This window comes from Dipodomys spectabilis, unplaced genomic scaffold (genome assembly GCF_019054845.1).
Source record: "Dipodomys spectabilis isolate Male_0828 unplaced genomic scaffold, ASM1905484v1 ptg000229l, whole genome shotgun sequence".
In the NCBI taxonomy this organism is placed as follows: Eukaryota; Metazoa; Chordata; class Mammalia; order Rodentia; family Heteromyidae; genus Dipodomys; species Dipodomys spectabilis.
Genome location: NW_024870906.1, coordinates 364,216 through 386,311, shown reverse-complemented (window position 1 = coordinate 386,311; position 22,096 = coordinate 364,216). Strand labels below are relative to the sequence as shown.

The 22,096-nt window shown below is 52.2% G+C and overlaps 1 protein-coding gene across 1 annotated transcript in view; it reads left to right on the top strand.

The window, feature by feature from the left end:
- Scara3 (scavenger receptor class A member 3) overlaps window positions 1-20,414 on the top strand; it is a 28,517-nt gene extending 8,103 nt beyond the window's left edge. The window contains exons 2-6 of the mRNA XM_042697795.1: window positions 2,835-2,933; window positions 4,410-4,529; window positions 6,855-6,953; window positions 8,134-9,177; window positions 18,684-20,414. Of these exons, the coding sequence (XP_042553729.1) occupies window positions 2,835-2,933; window positions 4,410-4,529; window positions 6,855-6,953; window positions 8,134-9,177; window positions 18,684-19,123 (1,802 nt within the window). The 3' untranslated portion in view covers window positions 19,124-20,414. The remainder of the gene's footprint in view (window positions 1-2,834; window positions 2,934-4,409; window positions 4,530-6,854; window positions 6,954-8,133; window positions 9,178-18,683) is intronic.
- The last annotated feature ends 1,682 nt before the right edge of the window (window positions 20,415-22,096 follow it).

The following is a 22,096-nucleotide window of genomic DNA, read 5'->3' as shown; positions in this document are numbered from 1 at the left end:
TATGCCCGTCCAGCAGAGGGGAGGCCGGCAGAGACTGTCTTGTTCACTCCAACCCTCGCATGTTCTTGTCTCCTCTGGGCGCTGATTTTGACTCTGCTGCGTTGAACCTTTGCAAACTTGGGGTATCCGCATGCCCTAAGAATAAACCAGATTTAACCCTTAAAAGTCATTAACCATTTTTTAAATTAAAGTGAGCTCATAATTAATACAGCAGACACTGCTAGCTAACTCAAAGATGCAGGCCAGAGGATCTGCAGGCCACCCTTAGTGAGCACCGCCATGGATCAGTGGTGGAGCTGCGGTGGAGCTGCGGGACTGAGGGCGGTGACAGATTGCCGGAAGGTGTGACGATAAACAGATATCACCCACTGTTCACCTTAATCGTGCATTCCCTCTGGTTCTCTATCCAACTTCCAGCTTTGCTAGGTTAGAAGTAAAATAAAACAATAAAAACGAGATAACAGTGGAGAGGTCCTGTCGGGTCTGTAGCCTTGAGGGCTGGATCTGCAGCTCTGCAGGATTGTGTGTGCGCATGTGCATCTTGTTTGGGACCTCCAGTGTGGGCGCTCTTCACTTCCCAGAGTCTCTGTAACACGACAGGCGTGGAGTCCCCAGACTGTGTTTGTGCAAAAACACGGCAGAAAGCTGGTGCATCCCATGCTAAGTCCTATGGCCCAGAAGGTGGGGCAGGGGGTGGGGGAGATGGGGAGGTGGAAGAAACGACTTCTCCAGTCTCTGCTGATCTTGCCTGGCCCAGAGCAAGGTAGGGGAATCCAAGCTGGTATCCAAGCACTCCTCTGACCTAGCGACCAGCTTTTCTCATTCTTTATGCCTTTGTGTTCATTCTCTGGGCGGAATGATCTTGATGCCATGTGAACATGCTTGCCAAGGGCTTGGCTAGTGAGAGCTTCACAAATGCTTTGGATTATGTTCGCATTAAAATGAACAGGGCTAACGCGGTGGATTGCTGTGGCATTCCAGACATAGGTGAATCAAGAGTCCCCGAGGTCTGGGGCTGAGCACTGGAGAACAGGAAATCCAGGCTCAGTAAGGGGAGAAGCCCCCTCTAGGGATCAGGAGGCCATGAGATGCAGAGCTAGAAGGCCTGGTGGGAAGATGGCCAAATACTGATGAGCCCTTCCATCCCCTTCCCCCAGTCTAGAGAGGCCTGTGCTAGGGCTGTCATTTCCCTTCCCCTGGGCCACGCCTGGCAGTACCGGAAAGCTGTCATTATTAATTCCTCCTAGCTGAGGACGGGCAATTTGAGGGCCTCTCACTGGAGGGGCAAGATTATGACAGAGCTCTGGGAAGAGGTGTTTGCTGAAGGGCCACTCAGCCTTGCTTGACTTAAATCATCTCAGATTCCCTCAAAGACTGTAAACAATGAAGTGATGAAATTGCTTTGGAGCCAGAGCAGGGAGGAGTCCCCCCACTAGAGGGGAGCACCACCAGGGGGTGTGGGGAAATAAAGCCAGGGCAGGGAGGGGCAGAAGAGTTCCTCCCCGAGGGGGCCCATTATGGGGAAGATCTGACAGGCCACAGCTCAGCCTCTTCCAGCCCAACTTGTGGGGGAAAGTCAGAGCCCTGGCTAGCTGGTGAGTTTGGGTGAGATGAGCACAGGAAGTCAGGAATTCCAGCTCTCTGGGCCCGCAGCATTGGCTCATGGGAAAGAGATTCTTCTCCTATAACCACTGCAGCAAAGCTGTTCTTGTAAACTGTTGGCAAATGCACCATGGGATCACAGCCCAAGTCACAATGCAAAACTGCAGTGGGTGATTTCATAGGATTTGTGTTGAGAGACAGTTCGTTGTACTTAGGATTCGTATCCCTCCTTCCTCCTTCCACTCTCCCAGCCCTCTGTGGAGTACTTACTTGTACACTCACACCTGTGTGTTCACACACAAACAGCTGGGATTATAGGTGTATGCCAGCACACTTGGATTTGTCTTGTGACAACTTTGCTTATGGTGGGTTTTTTAACCATGCCAACAACAAAAAATATTTTCATGTGTTTAGATATATTGATTTCTATTGCCTTTGATTTGGAGACCTCGTTTAAATCTCTCTTCCATAGATCTCTCCCCAACAATTTAGAACTCACCATCAGCTTTCTTCTCCCTTCCTAGAACAAAAGCCCTTTTGGCTCATTGAAGACCATCTGTCATTTCTCAGACTTCTCCTTGGGGGTTCCGTTTATTCGGCCTACTTTAGGCACCTTCCTTCTGTTCTTTGTAAAAGGCCAGATCTTCCTGAGGGGAGGAGATGAGGGCCTGGGGAAGGAAAACAATTTCCTAAGTCAGAACACATTGCTAGGTCCATTTTAAGGACCACAAGATCCTAGGGCAGTACTGCATTGGCCTTCCCCTAGGAGCCCCTCTCATCCCGTGTTCCCATTAGCACGCTGGCGGGGCCTGGGGGAGGTGTGTCTCCATCCTGTGTCCTCAGACCTCCATCCTGTCCACACCTCCACGGGCCACATTCAACCTCATCCCCGAAGCAGAGCATCCCACTTCCATTACTGTGTGTACTGAGTCAGATCAACCAGCTCTTTATAAAGCTGGATCTGAGCAAGATGCGGGTAGGAGAGGGGTGGTGTCGGCTCCATGTTTCTCAGCTCATGGGACATGGGAAGATCTCGCCAGAGGAGCGAGGCCTTGCAGTCTTACCACTGTTCTTTTCTTGACTTACCTCAGGTCTCCAGGAGCTCGGGTATGCTGGTTTGGATCCGGTGGGGAGGCCCAGGCATGGGGGCTGGTACCGAATGGGCAGCTGGGGAGGGCTGTGTTTGTGTGGGTCTGTCCAGCCCAGGTCTAACGGCCCTGGTTCCTTCACAGTGCGGTCTGTTGGCAGTGACGGGGATGCGTTGTACATTACGGAAGAGGAGCTGGCGGGGGAAGACGAAGACATGTCCTCCTTCCCATGCGCCCGGGAGGGTAAGGGCTCCAGGGATGCCCCCTCTCCTCTCTGGGAATGAAAGTCCTGTGCTCTCTCCTCCAGACTGATAAGCTACCTTATCAGCTCTAGGGCTCCCAAATCCTGACTCTCCTTTCCTGAGGCTTCCTGGTGTGTGGAGGGAGGAGCGTGCAGCCCTGGGCTGTATGGTATCCGGGAAGCCAGCAGTGGACATGCATGCTGTTTGTCTTCGGGGCTTCTCCTCAGCCCCAATCAAGGATCTCTGTCCTCTCCCCTGGCAGACACCCTGTGCACGGGGCCTATGTTCTAATCGATTCCCGATTGTCCCCTTCATTGTCTTCCATGCCACCTGAACTGCATTTGGACTAGTGGCTTTTGTTGTCCACCTTGGCTGTCCATTGAAATCACCCAGTGGTCCCTGAGAAATGTGAATTCCTTTTTGTCTGGAGTGCGAACTGGGCACCAGGATTTTTCACCACGTACAGTTGTTGAGCCTGTACAATTGAAGTGGAGCTCACCTTGGGGATTTTAGACAAGGTCATCATTGAAGGATCCCACACATCCATCCCAGGGGACCATGCAGAGGCAGGCAGGCACAGGAGAAAGATGATTATAAGGTTTATTAGAGGAGCCATACTTCCCCGGAGAGGGAGCACATGGCCTCCATCCCCATCCAGGTAGGAGCAGGGTCTGGGGGACAGGAAGTGAGGTAGATGGGAGTTCAGGTGGGTCTGGGCGGAGAGAGGGAGCTGACAGGTGTATGGCAGGAACTCCAGGAATGGGAGGGGGCCCAGGTCTGGGTGGAGCTGAGGACCGAAGGTGGTCATAATACTAATAATCATTGCATCCTATTGGGCATGAGCCACCCTACCAGAGTTTCCAGGGGCTCCTGGCCTCCATCCTCCCCCACACCAGTGACTTGACTGGCAGAGTGTAACCATTTTGTTTGGTTTCCAGAACAACTGGATACTTGCCCAGTTTGGGGACTGGTGACCAATCTTCTGGTCGGCCTGGGGTTCAGGAGTTTTCATTTTCAGGAGATTTCCATTTCAAAACTGAGACAAGCTGTAAAATACCCTAGATGGTCCTTGCTAAGGAATTTCTAGGGCAGGGGAGTCTCAGTCCTAAAACCTAGAAGGCTTTGGACAAACTGGGATGAGCTGGTCAATCAATGGGGCAACAAGACTGCCCGTGTCACGGGTCATCAATGGACCAGTGCGAAGGACAGAGAGGTGTTTGCCCATCTCGCGGGGTGGATGAAGACACCAGAGAGAAAGATGATGGTGATGAAGATAGCTCTTCAAGACCTTGCCTTAGGCTCTTCGACTAGAGCATAGAGTATCAAGAGTCTTGAGTATCTGAGTAGAGAAGGAGGAGGGAGAACTCCCTTCCTTAGGAGCCCGATTTGAAATGTGATGATGAAGTAGGACAAAGAAGGAAAATTAAATGGACCGCTCTGTTCCAGTCTCAGCTACTAACCCCCTGTTCCTCCACAGGCCGGCCAGGACCCCACTGTAGCCGTTGCCAAAAGAACCTGTCTTTGCACACTTCAGTGCGGATTCTCTATCTCTTCCTGGCTCTGCTCCTGGTGGCTGTGGCTGTGCTTGCTTCTCTAGGTGAGTTCAGGGCTCCTCTGCTCTGGTCTGGTTGCAATTCACCTGCAAAGACAAGCACTTAGGATCTGCAGCCCGCAATGCAGAGCCAGCATCTTTCTGACTGGGACATCCAAATGATTAAAACACACAGTGGAAGCTGATTCCTAATCCCTGACCAGGAATTAGCTGTGTGACCTTGGGCAAAGCTGTGTCCTTCTGAGGACAGCTTCCTGAGATTTCCAGATGGCTGTGTTAGCTACGTAGTACAATCACCAGGCAAAAACTGCAGGTGCCTGGGCCCCATCCCAGGTAATGAACCAAACCCATGTCTTTCAGCTGTCCCAGTGATGCCCTAGGTAGTCAAGGTTGAGGTCACAGCATCAGGCGACCCTAAGCCCCTTCCACAGCCTAGGTGAGTGTTTCTCAAAATGAGGCTGGGAGCATACCTGCATCCAGATCGTCCAGTATTCATTCAGCTGTAAACTCCCAGACCCCAAACACGTGAACTATGGGCATCTGGTTTCTGAGAGTGTGGCTGTTGATCCGGGTGAGACATATGGCCAAGTCCAGGAAAGTTCTCCCTTCTGGATGCTCACAAAAGGTGGGCTAATAAAAACAATTCCCTTTGAAAATGTATGGTGTGCCATGGTTATCCCATTCTACTCTTTGCCTCTGACTTTGAAAGTCCAGTACTGTAGTTCTGCTTGCTCTAGCCTACCACAGAAGACAGAGGAGGCATGGGGTAGGCAGAGGCAATGCAGGGTCTTGGGGGCCCCTGACCCTGGATGGCAGCCCTGAGATTGAGCACCGAGGAGGGGAGCGGGCTCTATCCCTCACCGAGGATATTCAGTAAACCAATATACTTGGCTTGAAAGCAGATCTAAAACATAAGGAAAATTGCTGACCAAACACTATATAGTTTGCCATACACAATGAATGGGGTGAATCACATGGCCATTACCTGCTGCCTGGAAAGTAAACCTTATGAAATGTTATGAAAATAAACCTGGAAGTCTTTTGTCTCTGCTTCTAGTCTCCAACCGGATAGGTGGATTCTTGACTGAGAGGAGGCTCCAGGGAAATAGTGCCTCTTGTAAACTGTAAAGAGGGAGACCCTTATACCAGCATGGGGCTGAATATTCCCAAGTGCTCCCACGATGTTACTGTTATTAAGTAAACCTCTTAACTGCTCTGAAACAAGGTCAGCTAGAGCCCAGAGATCCCAACTAACTGGAAGTAATAGCAATTTGGAGCTGATCAGAACCTCAGATGTCACCTAACTTCACATTTTCATTTAATAAATGATTGATAGATTAACAAATCGAGCTCCAGAAGGGTTAACTAATTTGCCCAAAGTCACCCAATGACTTTACAACAATCTGGGTTGAACACCCGTGTTACTTGGCTCTGTCAGCCGTGCTAAATCCATCCCCTAAATTTGCATTCCAGAGAATCTTTAGGGAGCAGCCTGCACATGCTTAGTTCAACTACCCATCCTGCCACGGCCGGACCCAGGCCCCTGCTGCTAAAATACACTCTAGCTCTTGGCTAACAAGATTGTTTGCTGACAAGAGGTACGAAGTGGTATAAGCTTTTCAGAAGCATACCTTTGTACCAAGGACTTCAAAACTATTGATGTCCTTAGCACTATTTCTCACAATTTATCCTAAGAGGAAAAAAAATCATATACATACAAGCATCCTAAACAAAGGATTAGTTCTAGATCAAGTATTATTTGCATTTACATATCAGATTTCATTTATGAACTCAGAAGAGGAGGTGCTTAAGTGTTCCCCCCAAAGAAGAGATTTGTATGTCATCGGAGTATTATTGTATAGGGATGAAGACACTGAAAGTAATGATTTTAAAAGAGAGGTAAGCCTTGATGTGAAAATGCACATGACACAATACAAAAAAAGCAAAGCCAAGCGAAAGAAAACAAGCTGAGATAGTTAGAACATCCCAATTTTGCTTTTATTTTCTACAAAAGTATATACTTTCTGCAAAAGTATATATCCGTGTAGATACAGGATATAGATACTGTCGATGTTAACATAACTGAAAGATATAAAGAGCAGCAATCCCTGGATGGTTTGTTTTAAGGATAGTTTTCTTCTTTTTTTAATATGTTTTGTGAATTTTCCTGATTTGGTCTTGTCATCAGACATGACATGTGTCAGACTGGCGTTAGGCGCATCTGCGTTTAGGACCACTGGGAAGTGGCCTCCTCTTAAGAGTAAATGAATGGTTTGGGTTTGCATGAAATCTGATAAAAAATATCTTCCAAACAAATGACCACTGCTTCTGAACCAAGACCATGCCCTAGATTCTCCTGTTTCCCTCCAGTTTTCAGGAAAGTAGACTCTCTCTCAGAAGACATCTCCTTGGCCCAGTCCATTTATGACAAGAAGCTTACATCGATGCAGGAAAATCTTCAAGGGCTGGGTAAGCATGCTCTGTGTACTGATAAAAGGCTGGTATCCCTCAGAATCGGGCAGGCCCCACACAGCGGCGCCCAGAGCAGGACCTGTTTTACTCACTTTCTAGGCACAGGACTGGGTGGTCCCCACTCGGCTTCCTTCCCTTTCCAGGCAAGCATCGTTCGTCCCGTTGGCCCAGGGCAGAGGATTCCGTGCCAGACATAAATCTAGACATAGTCTACAGAATCCATTCCCTAAAGATTCCCATGAATGTCAAGTGATGACTTTTTTGTGTATTGGTACTGGGGCTTGAACTCGGGGCTTTGTGCTCTCCCTTGATTTATTTTTTTCTCTAGGCTGGTGCTTTACCTCTTGAGCTGTGGCCCCATTTTTGGGCTTGTTGATGATTACTTGGAAATAAGAGTCTCCCTACTTTTCTGCCCGAACTGGCTTTGAACTGCAGTCAGATCGCAGCCTCTTGAATAGCTAGGATGACAAGCATGAGCCACTAGTGCCCAGCTCAAGTGATTTTTGAAGACTTTCCAAAGCCGCCAGACAGGCTAACCCCCAACACACTCATCACCACCTGACACTGAGGCGTCTTTGGGTTCGAGGCCCATGATGTGCTCCTACCCTCAAAAGTGGTGAAGATTCTCCTAACACAAGTCATGATGCTCTCTATTCCCCAGCCCCAAGCAGGAACATTCTAAGAGAGAACCAATTGAAAGGACAGAGGGTTTTCAAGCGGTCTGCTTTGCAAACGCAAAGTCCCAGTGTACCACTTCATGGCCGAGTGACAGCCATTTTTCTCTGTGACATGTTCCTCGGAGCTGTCCTTGAGGTACAGGGGTGGGGTGGAGACAAGGCTACTGCAGGTCAGATCCCAAAGACGTTTAGTTAAAAAAGAAAAAAAAAAAAAAGAGGAAGTGGTGCTGTGGCTCAAGTGGTAGAGTGCTAGCCTTGAGCTGAAGAGCTGAGGGACAGCGCCCAGGCCCAGAGTTCAGGCCCCACCACTGACAAAAAAAAAAAAAGGAAAAGGAAATGAATAAAGACAGCAGGGCTTTTCCAAGGATTTCATAGTAGGATTTAGGAACGAAATCAGGGCAAGGAGCCTTACCGTGAAATGTTTAATTTAAATAGTGCCATTAGCCCACGGTTCTTCATTCAGCAACGCAAAATGTCCCCCTTTTTTTTTTCCCCTGAAGACCCTAAAGTTCTGAACAACTGTTCTGTCTGCCACGAGGCTGGGCAGTTGGGCCAAGAGATTAAGAAGCTACAGGAAGAGCTGGAGGGGCTTCAGAAGCTGCTGCTGGCTCAGGAAGTGCAGCTAGACCAGACCTCGCGGGCCCATGAACTGCTCTCCACCACCAGCAGTCAGATCTCCCAAGAGACGGGTGGCTGCTCCTTCTCTATCCACCAAGTCAATCAGTCTCTGGGGCTCTTCCTGGCCCAGGTGAGGGGCTGGCAGGCCACCACCACGGGCCTAGACCTCTCTCTGAAGGACCTCACTCAGGAGTGCTATGATGCCAAAGCCGCCGTCCACCAGATCAACTACACCGTGGGCCAGACAGCGGAGTGGATCCATGGAATCCAGCGGAAGACGGACGAGGAGACCCTGACCCTCCAGAAGATGGTCACCGACTGGCAGAATTATACTCGTCTCTTTGGCGGCCTGCGCGCCACCTCTGCCAAGACCGGAGAAGCGGTCAAGAGCATCCAGGCCACCCTGGGGGCCTCCTCCCAACGCATCAGCCAGAATGCCGAGAGCATGCACGACCTGGTGCTGCAGGTCATGGGCTTGCAGCTGCAGCTGGACAACGTCTCATCCTCCCTGGACGACCACGAGGAGAACATGCATGACCTGCAGTACCATACCCGCTATGCCCAGAACCGTACCGTGGAGAGGTTTGAGTCCCTGGAAGGACGCATGGCCTCTCACGAGATCGAGATTGGCACCATCTTCACCAACATCAATGCCACGGACAACCACGTGCACAGCATGCTCAAGTACCTGGACGACGTGCGGCTCTCCTGCACGCTGGGCTTCCACACGCACGCCGAGGAGCTCTACTACCTGAACAAGTCCGTCTCCCTCATGCTGGGTACCACCGACCTGCTCCGAGAGCACTTCAGCCTGCTCAGTGCCCGGCTGGATTTCAACGTCCGCAACCTCTCCATGATTGTGGAGGAGATGAAGGCCGTGGACACGCAGCACGGAGAAATTCTCCGCAACGTCACCATCCTTCGAGGTAAGAGGCGGAGCTGGCAGGATTGCCACCAAACCCCCGGGTCCTTGTGGAATCTTATCAGACACACAGCTCCTGTGTGTCTAACATAATCCCATAACAGGACAACAGACATCCTTAAGAAACACCTTGGCAAGGTGTCATGGCCTGTCCTACAAATCGGGGCTTGAACACAAGGGTTGGTTTAACTGGGTCCACAGAGAGAAATAGGAAGACCTAGAAACTGCCTACTCTCCCTTTCTCCCTTTCCACCCCTTCCTTATTCAGGCTCTCATTTGCTCATCCAACCTTATCTGTCCCTCTGGTATGCCCTCTCCTCCTAGCCTCTCTGTGATCCTGCATCTGTCAGAGAGCAAAACCAATAGTGTGTAGGTAGATAGATAGATAAGTAGATAGATAGGAAGATAGATAGATAGATATTATAAAGAATGGAATCAGCTCACGTGATTATAAAAAACAGCAAATCTATTTGCTGAGGAGCTGTCTCAGGATAGCAAGCAGGCAGGATTCTCTTACTGAAAGGAGGGTCCCTTTTTAAAAATTCAAGCCTTTAAATGCTTTAATGAGGCTTGTTCATATTAGGAAAGGTGATCTCCTTTATTTAGGCTGTCAATTTAAATATCACACTCATCAAAAAGTGACTCCCACAAACAGCCAGACTGTTTGACCAAGTATCTGGCCAAATATCATCCCACACACCAATAAAACTCGCACATAAAATTAACCATCGAAAGTCTACCTCTTCTCAGCTTGGCATCTGCACACATCTCCTTAGATCACCATACTCCATCTCTAAATAACACTAAACAACAAGATCATACTTCTACCTAACATGGCACAACTGTCCTGCATACAACCAAAACCACAAAGACTGACCGGCTTCAAGTGATTTTTTTCCACTCTTCTCTTTCCAACCCTGAAACACTAGGATTCAAGTCAATAAATCTTATGTTTTCAGGGACACATGATAAGGAAATAAGAGGAGAAACAAAGCCTTTTTGTTGAATTACACACAGAGATGTATTCATAAAAGTAAGGAGGAAATGCTGTTGGCCATTGCAGTCTTTGCTCTGTGGCACTAGCAGTAATAATTCATATTTACCTCCTCCTACTATTCATTCCAAATATCCTTTGACCTCAGTGAGCACCGGGGTGTTATAGTTGTTTACCTGTTAGGATGGTTGAAAAAAATCTTCCTTTTTAAAGGTTCGGGGTCATTATTGTTCATGCCTGGAATGAGTTGCTGAAGGTTTCCCTTGGCCTTCATAATGGGGCATAGCAATTCTAAGAAGCCCCCTAAGCACTCTCCGTCACTGCAGACACACTCACCCTTCCTTGCCTGCATTGGCAAAGAGCAGTACGCTGTGTCTTTGGTAGTTAGGATCACTCACCCAAGCCAACACAGTAATTAATCCCCCCTTTTTTTTCCTGTTGACTCAGAGTCATGAGGAGCACAAAGTAGCCAAGTGGCAATCTCCATTTCCTGTTCAATTAGATCATTGTCCTGTCTTCTCCTGGAAGCCTTCCTCCCGTTAGAACTTAGAAAACCCAGCACAACACCAGCAAGAACAGAAAGAAAAAAAAATACAAAAACTCTGGTGTGTGGATCATTCGATAAAATAGTAACTGACATCACCCCGTTATCTCCTTTTGATTCCTGAACCAGAAAATTCTGGCTAAAGGAAAACTATGACCATATACTAGATACTGATCAGAGCTCATGCAGCCACCTGGAGAACCAAATCCAAACCTGTCTGGCTATTGCTCTAACAGTCTCCTAAAGGCCATTCTAGCATTTCCACCTGGTTCAGGTAGTGAATTCCATTCAGGTAGTGAATTTCCAAACTCCGTGTGTGTGTGTGTGTGTGTGTGTGTGTGTGTGTGTGTGTGTGTGTGTGTGTGTGTGTGTGTGTGTGTGTGTGTGTGTGTGTGTGTGTGTGTGTGTGTGTGTGTGTGTGTGTGTGTGTGTGTGTGTGTGTGTGTGTGTGTGTGTGTGTGTGTGTGTGTGTGTGTGTGTGTGGAAATCCTTGGTCAGAAGTTGACAGATAAGATAAAGCATTGTGTATGTACATGGATTGTAATTTTGATAGATTTCCTAGAGAGAAGGCAAAGCCACATCCAAAGTCTCTACCCCAGTAAGAAGAAAACACTGATCCTTACATGATGACAGCCGGTCAATGCCAACCTTCAAAGTGAATGGCTGATAAGCCTAGGAAAGGGTGCCCTGCGGAACTGATCTCTGTTACTGGCAGAACTGACGGGAGCAATGGTTATGATAGCCATGCTGGTCTAGTGAGTGGAATTCCATGGTTCTGATCCGATGCAGAACCTCCGTCCTTGCCCCCACGGACACTTTGTTCAAGGGCCCCTGGGCACGGACAGAGTGGCTGAAGAAAGGGGCTGACTGCTATCCATAGAACCAGTTGCTCTGTCCACTGGATTACCAGAGAATTCCTCTGCTGAGGTCACTCTTTGCTGGGCATTCATATGAAGCACAAATAACTTCACAACCTTTCCCATGCAGAGGAACCTATTCACAAACCTCTTCCACAAATGTTCTTGACACCAATTATCTAATCATGTTCCTTTCAAGTCCCTGACCAACCAACCTAACCATCATCCACACCCACGAATCAATGGATAATCCCAAATCCAGCCATTTCTCCTTTTCTCAAAAAGGAACAAAGATCTATCCACTGGGAGAATTTTCCTTCCCTGCTGTCCTTCAAGGATGTCCCAGAAAGGGGTTATTGGGTGGTAGTGTCTGCAGGTCATTCAGAACCATCTGTAAATCAAGCTCAACTGTTCTCTTCCCAATCAGAAAACTCTCTATGAGGCTATAGGTGTAGGCTGAAACAATGTAGGCCGTCCTGGCTGGCAAGAGTGGGGACCCTGTGCATCTGAGCCATTTCTTCCTGCAACTTACTGTGCCTCCAGGACCTGCTTAGGTCTAATCATATACCCACCACTTCCATTTGGTGATGGAGTATCGCTGTGACACCAGGTCCATCCCTTGATAGGCAAAAGGTGGCTCAGATTAAGTGGTAAAAGAATGGCCTGTGGCTAAATGGATCTATGAGCCCAAGAGCAGACCAAGAACTGTGATCTTCCGAGAATAGTTATTTGCAGAGAAAAGCAGGGAATTGCTCCAAACTCCCAAGGGACTCTGCTGCAGTTCCCGAGCAGCCTGCCTGTCCCTTGGCATCTCAAGTACCATTGCATGATTTGGCACACGTGGCAGGACAGCCTGCTCAGCAGACTGGACCTGTTACACCGCCTTCTCCCTACATAGCAGCTCTTCAGGTCCGTGGTAAGTCAGCTGGAGTAACACAGCGAGTAAAGCATGAATGTGTCCCTCTGAAATCCAAAGACGCTCACTAGGCATTGCACTTCTTTTTTGTTCTTTTAGTTTTCTAGGAGTATCCAGATGAAACAACTTATTATTTCCTCTAGAAGGGAAATTTTAGTAAAACCATACAGCGAACCTCTATAGATTTCAGAGGGGAGGCCTCTGCATTTCCACCAGACTTATTTCTCACCCTCGGATATGCTAATAGCATAGACTCAATAAATCTGGAGGCCTTGCTAGTCCTTCTTCCATAGCTCCGTTTGGTACAATGTCTTCTACATAATGGACCGGTGTGGTACCTTGTGGAATGGAGAAGGGACAGGCTTGGTCCCCACATACTGAGTGATGGTACACAGCTAGAGAATCGCTGCTCTCCTGAGGTAGCATGTAGATTCTATATGCCAACCTTGCCAGCTGGAAGCACACTGCTTCTGGTGGTCTTATATGACAGGTATGGACGTAAAGGTAATTTGCCAAACTCATAGCTCTATACCAGGAAACAGTGGGTGCTTTACTTCTTCAAATAATTAAGCAACAGCTGCAGTTGGAGTCCCCACATGGTTTGGCTTACAGTAACCCACATCACCTCCACGACCATCTGTCTTCTGCACAGGCCGTAGAAGAGAGCTGAATTGGGACATTCGGGGCCTAACAACCCCTGCATGGCTTCTGCCTAGGTCATGTGTTGGTATGAGGCATGGGACAGAGCATGGAGAGGAAACACTGTAAACACGACAGGAGCAGAGTCTTGGAGCTTTACATTAGCTACCGTCTTCGCCCGGCAGAGTAGAACAGCGTAAGGCCCTGTCAATAGCTGCCTGAACTATGAGCTCAAACATGGTTCAACCATGTTTCTACTGGCGCCAGGGCTTTTTTTTCTTATTCCTTGCTTTAATTGGTGGTGTGTGAAGCGATCTTGTTTGCTTGTTGCTCAATTTTACTTTTTTGCCACAAAGCCAGGTACTGAGTATTTCCACAGCAACTGAAGCTTTCCTACCTGATTTCACCCAAACCTGTATCTGTGTGGTCCTTTGGGTGCAATTCAAAATGGTGTCTCTTGGCCAACATTTCCCCTGGTTGTCAAAGTGGCCATATGTAAAATCTTTGGCTGAAAGGACATTTCAAGGGCACAGTGCTCCTCACAGCCGTGTAGAGGCCTGATCATCCCTCGGCTATTCCTCAGATACATGCTGGTGCCCTGACACTGAGCTGCCTGTGAAGCCTCTCCGGCAGAGCTCCTGGCTGGACTAAAGGAACAGGGTGGCAGTAGCCAGGGTGATGAAGAGGTGCCAAGGCTGATGGAAGGAAAAGAGGCAGGTGTCTAATCTGCTGTGGAGCTTTGGACAGCTTCACCTGTCTCTCCAGCCTCGGCTCTGTCATCTGTAAATGAATGGGTAGAACCAGCTCCTCTCTGAGACCTCCCAGCTCTAATTCAAAGCCTCTACTTATCCAACAGAAAGCCCGTGGTGCCTCTAAGTGCTTTGTGCCTCTGCTAGCATATTTCTCTCTTACTTCTCTGTAGGATGATTTCTGTGTCTGTGTTAGGCAGTGTCATGCTGAAACCGTACTTGGGAAATTAGAGCCAGGAGCTGTCGCAACTCATTAGTTGAGTGACTTAGAGCCGAGCACGTGGCCACTTTCAACGCCTGCCTCGTATAGGGCTCCATGGAGCCCTTGTGAGCATCAGCAGTGGTGGCGAAGTGAACCTGTTCTTCTAAGCTGAAGTTAGGCACCTTAGCACAGGGGATTCTCACAAAGCCAAATTGCCTGATGGCCGGGGCTCCTGATCCTACTCACAAATACCCAGCAGGTGTGTGACCCCTGACTCCTGGCTGGTCCTGAGGGCCTGTGCTCAATCAGTGAATAAACGGAAGTATAAGCATAGGCTAAAAGCCCAGGGTGGGCAGAAGAGTGAGAAGGATCTGGCTTGGAAACTTGTTCCACAAGCCCCCACCTCCAGCTCCAGGATTCAAGAGATGACCTATGACCTATTGAGGAGGGCAGGGCCCCCTGTGGCTAGGCAGAGGAGCCAGGTGCGCAGGTGAAGAGGAATCATGATCCCTGGTCTCTCCAGCCCAGTGCAGCTGCCAAGACCTCTTCTAGGTGTCCCAGCCGAAAATCTGCCATCATTTGTTTGGCTTCTCAGTCTCTGCCCAGACGGATTACCATCCCACAAGTGCTTAGAGAGGACAAACAGCCGAGAATGGCAGGCTGTCTCCCGTGAGCCTCTTCTCCCTGGGGCTCCACCCTTGCTGTCTCTCTAGAGCTCCTAGAAAGCTGATCTGGCATTTCCCGAACCGTTCTGGTTGCTCTTTGGGGAGGTTAGTTTGCCTAAGGCAGTAGATCAAGTGCCCTGGCGCCTCTTTGCGTGCTTGCATGTTTCCAGTTCTTCTCAAGGGACCACAGCCAGGACTGAGACTCCTCGGCCAGGCCAATAGTGGCCTGGGACAGGAGGCACGTGAGCCCACCCACTCTACGTGACACCCCAGCTACGGCTGCTCCACCCTGCGCCTCCATTGTCCAGGCAGATGCATTGCCTTGGGTTCCTTACCTTAGAGACACCCCTTCATCTCTACTTCCTTCTGCCCACGTAGTTTCCTGGTTTTCTCTAGCGAGGGGCGGCTCGCGGGGGCCCCCTTGCCCGTGGCCGCCCTGCTCATGGGCAGTTGTCCTGAGAACACAGCCGCTTCAGGCCGTCCTGTTCTCCTTCCCACCCCAAGCCAAGACCACAGAGCTGACCACCCACGAACCTCAGACACGCCGTCAGCTGTGGCTGGGCCCAAATGGGCCCGGGCAGCTAATTATAGCCGATGTTTTCCTGAGCTACCAGGGTGTCTCCAGGGCTCTCCTCACCTCACCCCCGCCCTAAGAAGCCTTCCCGCAGAGTGGAGGCAAGCCCCCTCCTTCGACCCTGATCCCTACCCTCGGAGCGGCTTCAACACCTTCCTTCCCCGTGTGAGCGGCGGCCTGTCGGCTTTGTCTTCACGCAGACCAGGGCCTGGTGATAGCCATGCTCATCGAGGAAGGAGCCCCTACCTTCTCTTCTGCCTGTTGTCCTGCCAGGGGTGCGGCCAGGGCCTTGCGCGTGCTAGGCAAGCCTTCCACCACGGGTGGGCTTTTTTGAGACAGTGTCTTGCTATGTAGCCCAGGCTGGCTTTAAACTTTTGATCTTTCTGCCTCTGCCAACTGAGTAGCGAGATAACAGGTGTGTGTCATCCTACCTGGACCTTCCTAGTCTTTAGGGACCCCTCAGCATCTTTAGAAGAGGGCCTCAGGGTGTCCCCCGCTTTCAGGCAGTACCAGACCACTGCAGCCTTAGCCCTGAAGGCTGAGTGCAGTAGTCCCAGTCACAGGCTGTCAAGGGCAGCAGGGATGGGAGGGAGTCTGCTTCTCAGAGCTGCTGGCCTGGAATCCGGACCGGCAGGTTAGTTGTCTTGGACCAGGTGTCATCTTCTGCACTGTGGCTTGTCATCTACAAAATAAGAATAACAACCTAGCCTGTCACTAATGGCTCACACCTACAACCCTAGCTACTCAGGAGGCTGAGATCTGAGGACTAAGGCGTAAAGCCAGCCCAAGTAAGAAAGTCTGTGAGGCTCTTATCTCCAATTAACCACCAAAACAACCTTCAAACAGGGTTGGGAAGTTGACTTAGTGGTAGAGCGCTTGCATGCAGAAAGCCCTGGGTTTGATTCCCCAGTACCACATACACAGAAAAAGCTAGAAGTGGCACTGTGGCTCAAGTGGTAGAGTGCTAGCCTTGAGCAAAAGAAGCTCAGGGTCAGTGCCCAGGCCCTGAGTTCAAGGCCCAGGACTCGCAAAAACAAACAAACAAAAATTTAAAAAAACCCAAACAAACAAAAAGGCCAGAGTAGAGCTGTGGTTCATGTGGTAGAATGCTAACTGTAAACAAACAAACAAAAGAAAGCTCAATAGCACCCAGGCCCTGAGTTTAAGCTCTAGTACTAACACCAAAATAAAAGAATGACAACCTACTAGGGCACAGCCGGCTCAATTGACACCATGGGTGGGCGTTAACTGCTCTCCAGGCCCTTCCTGCCCAGCCCTGCCGTGCAGTAGAGAGGAGAAGAAGTCAGGCACTGACGGCAGCGGGGCTGGCTAGGCGAGCTGATATGGTGCAGGCTCCAGGCCCCAGCCCAGACACAGGCAGCCAGGGAGGCCAGGCCGCAGAACGGGCACCTGTGAGAGCCGGGGAGCAAGCCGGGGAGAGGCAGGCAAGCCGTGCGGCAGGCAAGCCGTGCGGGCGGCGCTGCGCTCCCCCCCTCCCCCCTGCTGCCTCTGTGCTCCCATCGATGGTGACTAGCAGCAGCGGCCGTGGGTGGGAGAGGTGGCCTTCTCCCCAGGGTCCTGCCTCCACTTACACGGGGCAGTGAGGCGGATCACGTGATCCAGGCATCTGCCTGTGTGGCCACCAGGCACACGTGGGCACGCGGTACTTCCCATCCAGGGAAAGACACCGCCCTGCGCTGGAACTGCCCTGGGAGGAGGGCCGAGGGACGGGAGGAGGGTGGGCGAGTGGCCTCCGTCTCCATTTTTTCTCCTTAGCTGCTGGCCTGAACCCCTGCCCCACCCCCAAAAACCCTCCCAGCAGTGTGCTTCTCCAGGTCAAGCAGGAGAGGTGGTCCTGCAAAGAAGGTATCCCCTGCTGGCTGGGGGGAGGGACAGGGTGTCCCCATCTCTGAGATTTCTTAGGCAGGGGATGGGGACCGGGGCTGCTTCTGCCGGAGGTCCAGAGCAGACAACCCAAGAACCGGGGAGCTGGGGGCAGGCCCCAGGGGACTTCCCATCTCCAGGGCAGGTAGGAAGAGAGCCCAAAGAAGCATCTAGAAGGAGCAAGGACAGGGGTGGGACAGAGTCCCCGGCCAGCCAAGGAGGAGGAGGGCACACAGGGGAACAGAGTACCAAGCATGGAGCATCACAGGCCCGTGGGTGCTCAGTGCGGCTCTCCACCGAGAGTTCTAGAATTGAGTTCTGAAGGATGAGGGACCTGCCCAGGGGTGTTCCTCCCCCAGAATAGCCTCGAATGGCATCTCCTCTGCTGACTGGCTCTCCTCGGCCTCTCGGGCTCGCAGCTGGCCCAGGAGCCCGGAGTGGCTTTGCCAGTTCCCGGCGAGGCCGCCAGGCTGGGGAGGCCCAGGCTGCTGCGCACACCACCAGCCCGGGTCTGTGTGTGGGGGCTGCGGTGCCAGGAGGGGCTCACTGGGGGCCTGGGGGCAGGTCCCGCCTCCTGGCTTCCTGGAGATGCCACCATCGCCCCCGCCCACGGCCCATCCACGGGCTGGCACGCAGCCTCTCTGCTGGCACGCCAACCAGGGCCACATAGCGTGGCAGGGAGTGGCGGGGAAACCCTGGAAGGTTGTCATGGGCTCTGCCGGGGCCGTCAGGCTCGAGTTTCAAGTTGAGGTCATAGAGACGAAGGTATTCACTGTCAGTGTTCCACATGGAAGCAGTCCGAGGAGACACAGAGGGAACCGCTGGGGACGGGGACACGCAGGTCCCTTCAACCAGGAGAAGAGGCCCTGTGCAGCCTGGAGACCTCTCATCCCCTCACACACCTGGTCTCACCCTCCCGAGACCACAGCCTCTGGCCCCAGAAGACAGAAACCTAGTGTTGGCTTCCACTGCACCGTGATTTCTCTATTTCTCTTTAGAGAGGAGTACCCCCAGACCTCAGAGAGGAGGCTTAAGCAGTCAGGGCGGGCTTCCTGGAGGAATCTCCCTTTCTCTGGGCGTGACTCACTGTGGGAGTGCCTGCTGCTGACTCACTTGCCTGGCTTTGTCTTACTCGTTCTCTGACTGTACCCAGATGCCTGAGGGTCACTGGGGTGCCGTAGGGGCCACAGCAGAAGGTCAGACAGCCTCCAGCGTAGGACAGATGGCCGTGCAGCTGGACCCCCTGCCTGGGGTTGGCCTGGGAGTCAGAGACCAGGAGTTGGCAGTGCTCGAACCTGATGCGCGCTCCGGTGTGCGATTGCACTGCACACACCTGCTCTTCCCACCCTCCTTCACCAACAGCTAAGGGATCCGCCCGAATGCCAGGGGTGACAGCCTGTGCGGCCTTCTATCCCGTGCCGTTGTCTCTGTACCCGCTATCTTGATGAAACCTTGCGTGACCTGTGCCCTCTTCTCTCCATCCTAGGTGCCCCTGGCCCTCCAGGACCGAGAGGACTCAAAGGCGACGTGGGTGCCAAAGGGCCCCCTGGCGGCAGAGGACCCAAAGGAGACCCTGGCAACTTAGGCCCCCCGGGACCTCAGGGTCCCCAAGGGCAGCCTGGGGAGCCTGGACCCGTGGGGGAACGGGGACCAGTCGGCCCACGAGGCTTCCCGGGCCTCAAAGGCTCAAAGGGTAGCTTTGGCGTTGGAGGACCCAGAGGACAGCCAGGCCCCAAAGGGGATGTGGGAGCTCCCGGGCCAGAGGGGCCCCCGGGGTCTCCTGGGCCCTTGGGACCTCAGGGAAAACCAGGGATTGCAGGGAAAACAGGGTCTCCAGGTCAGCGGGGGGCCATGGGGCTGAAGGGTGAACCAGGCATCCAGGGTCCCCCTGGCCAGCCTGGACCCCCAGGCCCACCTGGAAGATAGAGCCCCTACCCAGAAGGGTCCCTGGCCCGGACACTGCCACACAGCAGGGGACCCGGGGGGGGGGGATGGGAACACAAAGCCTCACCATCCACAGACACTCGTGATGCTTTGACTGTGATGCAGGGCTGACTTGCTGCTTTGGGCCCCCAGTAACTCTGCCCTAGGAGAGCAACCTCCCCTCGTGCATGCATGCACACACATGTATGTACATGCACACGTATACACACACACATGCATGTTCACAGTCACACGGTTGGCCCGCTGGCCAAGGTGGCAGACTGGGCAGGAGGAGAGGGCAGAATACCCCTCCCCTGGGACTGAGCCTACTAGCGAGCTGGCTGCCTCAGGACGCAGGCCTTGGGTCTCTCTCTGAGTGCCAGACCCGCTCCATCTTTCTGGTAACTTTACACTCACGGGGGCCAGAAGTTTCCTGCCCTCCCCACCCTCTTTGAAAAGACCTAGGGCAACTTTTGAAAGGCATCAGTTCACACTGTAGGGAGGAGGTGAGCTCGGCACCAGCCAGAGGCGCAGGGCTCTCAGAGAGCTGCCTCTGTTCCTGAGGGCAGCGTGGCTCCCCCCAGGCTGGCATTTTGGGGGCCCTGAGCCTGGCACCCCTCAGAAGCCTGCTGGATTCCCCCCCATGTCCCCAAATCCTTTGCCTAATGTTGCCCCTGCATCTCAGAAGCAGCTGGGAAGGAGTCCAAGCGGGAGTTCCATCTGCATGAGGAGGAGACTGTAAGGTTCTGGAACATTCTGCCTAGGTGCTCCCTAGCTTGCAGGAAGGCTGCAGATGTGGCAATAGGAGGCTAAGGCGGGGATGAAGAGTTTCTGTGCACAGCTGAGCTGTGCTCCACGGAGGCAGACGCGCCCTGTTCCCAGCCGCGCTCCTCTGTGGGGGCCGGGGAGGAACGGGCTGAAGGAGGACATCAGCTGACGCCAGGTGGCTCTCGCCTCCTATACCCAGAGGTCCTCCTGTCCCTAGAGTCCCTGCCCCACTGCCACCCAGAATGGCTGGAGTGCTCTCCACCCAAGCAGTAAGAGTCCAGACATCCAGGAGAGGCTCCTGTGGCATTGCCCTGCACCCTGCACGCACCTCCGGCCCCACTGTCAGAGAGGAGTTCCCGTCTGAGCTGTCTGCTCCCAACACTGCCCTCGGCCTGCTCCAGGCCTTCACGTCACATCCTCGGCGACCTACATGTGCAACTGGCTTGCACGAGCCCCTGCCCACAACATGTAACGCCCTGTCCACGTACGACGATATCATGTCACATAATAATACCGACCCAGTAAAAAGCTGTTTCTAGGAGAGGGGCGTCTTCCTGTCTTTTCTGCCTGATTTGCCATTAGGATTCGGATTGGCGTTGACTTTTGAAGGGCACCCGTCCCGAGTGTCTCACAGTGGCATTTGTCCCTAAGCCTAGGGCCCTTCAATCTAGAAGCACTGAGATCTGCCAGGACTTCCCAGTGGTTTGCAGTAAGCCGCAGGAGCCTCCGAAGCAGGGACTGTCTGAGGGCAGGACCACACAGGACCGAGCTCTGCACTGTGTGCCCCAGCACAGTTCCCGGGAGGATTCTCCCCCTTCGTGTCTCAGACAAAGAGATGGAACAGACCGGGCCAGGCGTGCCCGGGGGCGCTGGCCTGTTCTCAGGAACAGGATGTCGGTCAAGTCCCCAGAAATCGCCAGGATCTGTTGTTCTAAGAAGATTATGAAGGTCTTCTACTGGTAAAACCCGGCCCAGGGCAAGCCCTGAGCACTGGCTTGCTTGCTTTATTTCAGGGTGGAGGCTTGGTAGATCAAAAAGTGAAAGAGGTGCTGAACGGCGTCACCACAGAAAGGCCTTGCCACTTCCCCATCCATCTGTGCGGCCTGAGGTCCCCTGAGGATCTGAGAGGGTGGGGGGCTGATTTAGCTGCTGTGGAGACCGCAGGGGTGAGCGAGGTCTAAAGCTCACCTGGTCACCTCTCCGAGGGGAAAGGAGATGCGGTGAAAGCTAGCTGTACACCTACAGCCGCGCACAAAACAGGCCAAGCCTAGGAGGATGGAGACTGCGCACGCAAGTCTAGCAGGTAAGGCTCAGGTGTTGACAAGGACCACAGGTAAGACCCACCAGTAGAGTCAGCTCAGTTTGAGGCCACAAGGACACTTGCAGGGAACTTGGGGTGAGGGACCAGGCCCTGAATGAAGAAAAGGTCTGAGTGTAAAGGCCACGGGATAGCCTGGAGTCACATTGCAGCAGACACATTCTAAGGGAAGAGCTTGGGGACAACGTGAGAGAAACGGTCACATGGGTCAAACAACAACAAAAAACTCAATCAAGCCAATCACTGGTGGCGCACACCTATAATCCTGGCCACTCGGGAGGCTGAGATCTGAAGATCCTGGTTTGAAGCCAGACTGAGAAGGAAAGCCCCTGAGATCTTAACTCCAATTAACCACTAAAAACCAGAAGTGGAGCTATGGCTCAAGTGGTAGAGCACTAACCTTGAGCATAAAAGCTCAGGGACAGCACGCAGGCCCTTAGTTTAAGCTCCACAACTGACACAAAACAAAGCAAAACAAAACACCTCAATAGATTGGAGAACTGGCTGTTCTCTCATTTCTCCGGCTCTCAGTGACTCCTGTGTTCTCTCCCGTGACCCACATCATCTGGTTCATCAACAGAAGACGGACACTGACCCCCACGGGACCTGGCTTTTAAGCTCCTAACTTTGTTCCTTGGCAAGAAATCCCATTGTGAATCCCCAAGACAGGAAGGGACCCTGCTACAACAAGCTGTAACCACAGAAAGAGAGAAAGAGAGAGAGAGAAGGGGGAGGGGGAGGGAGGAGCGGAAGGAGGGGGAGAGGAAGACGGAGAGGGAGTATAGACAGCAATACAATGAGAGACCCAGCAGCCTGAGAGATGGCGCAAGCTGTCAGTGAAACCTGGCGGGCGCTGTGGAAATAGAATTATGTCAACAACAATGGAACAG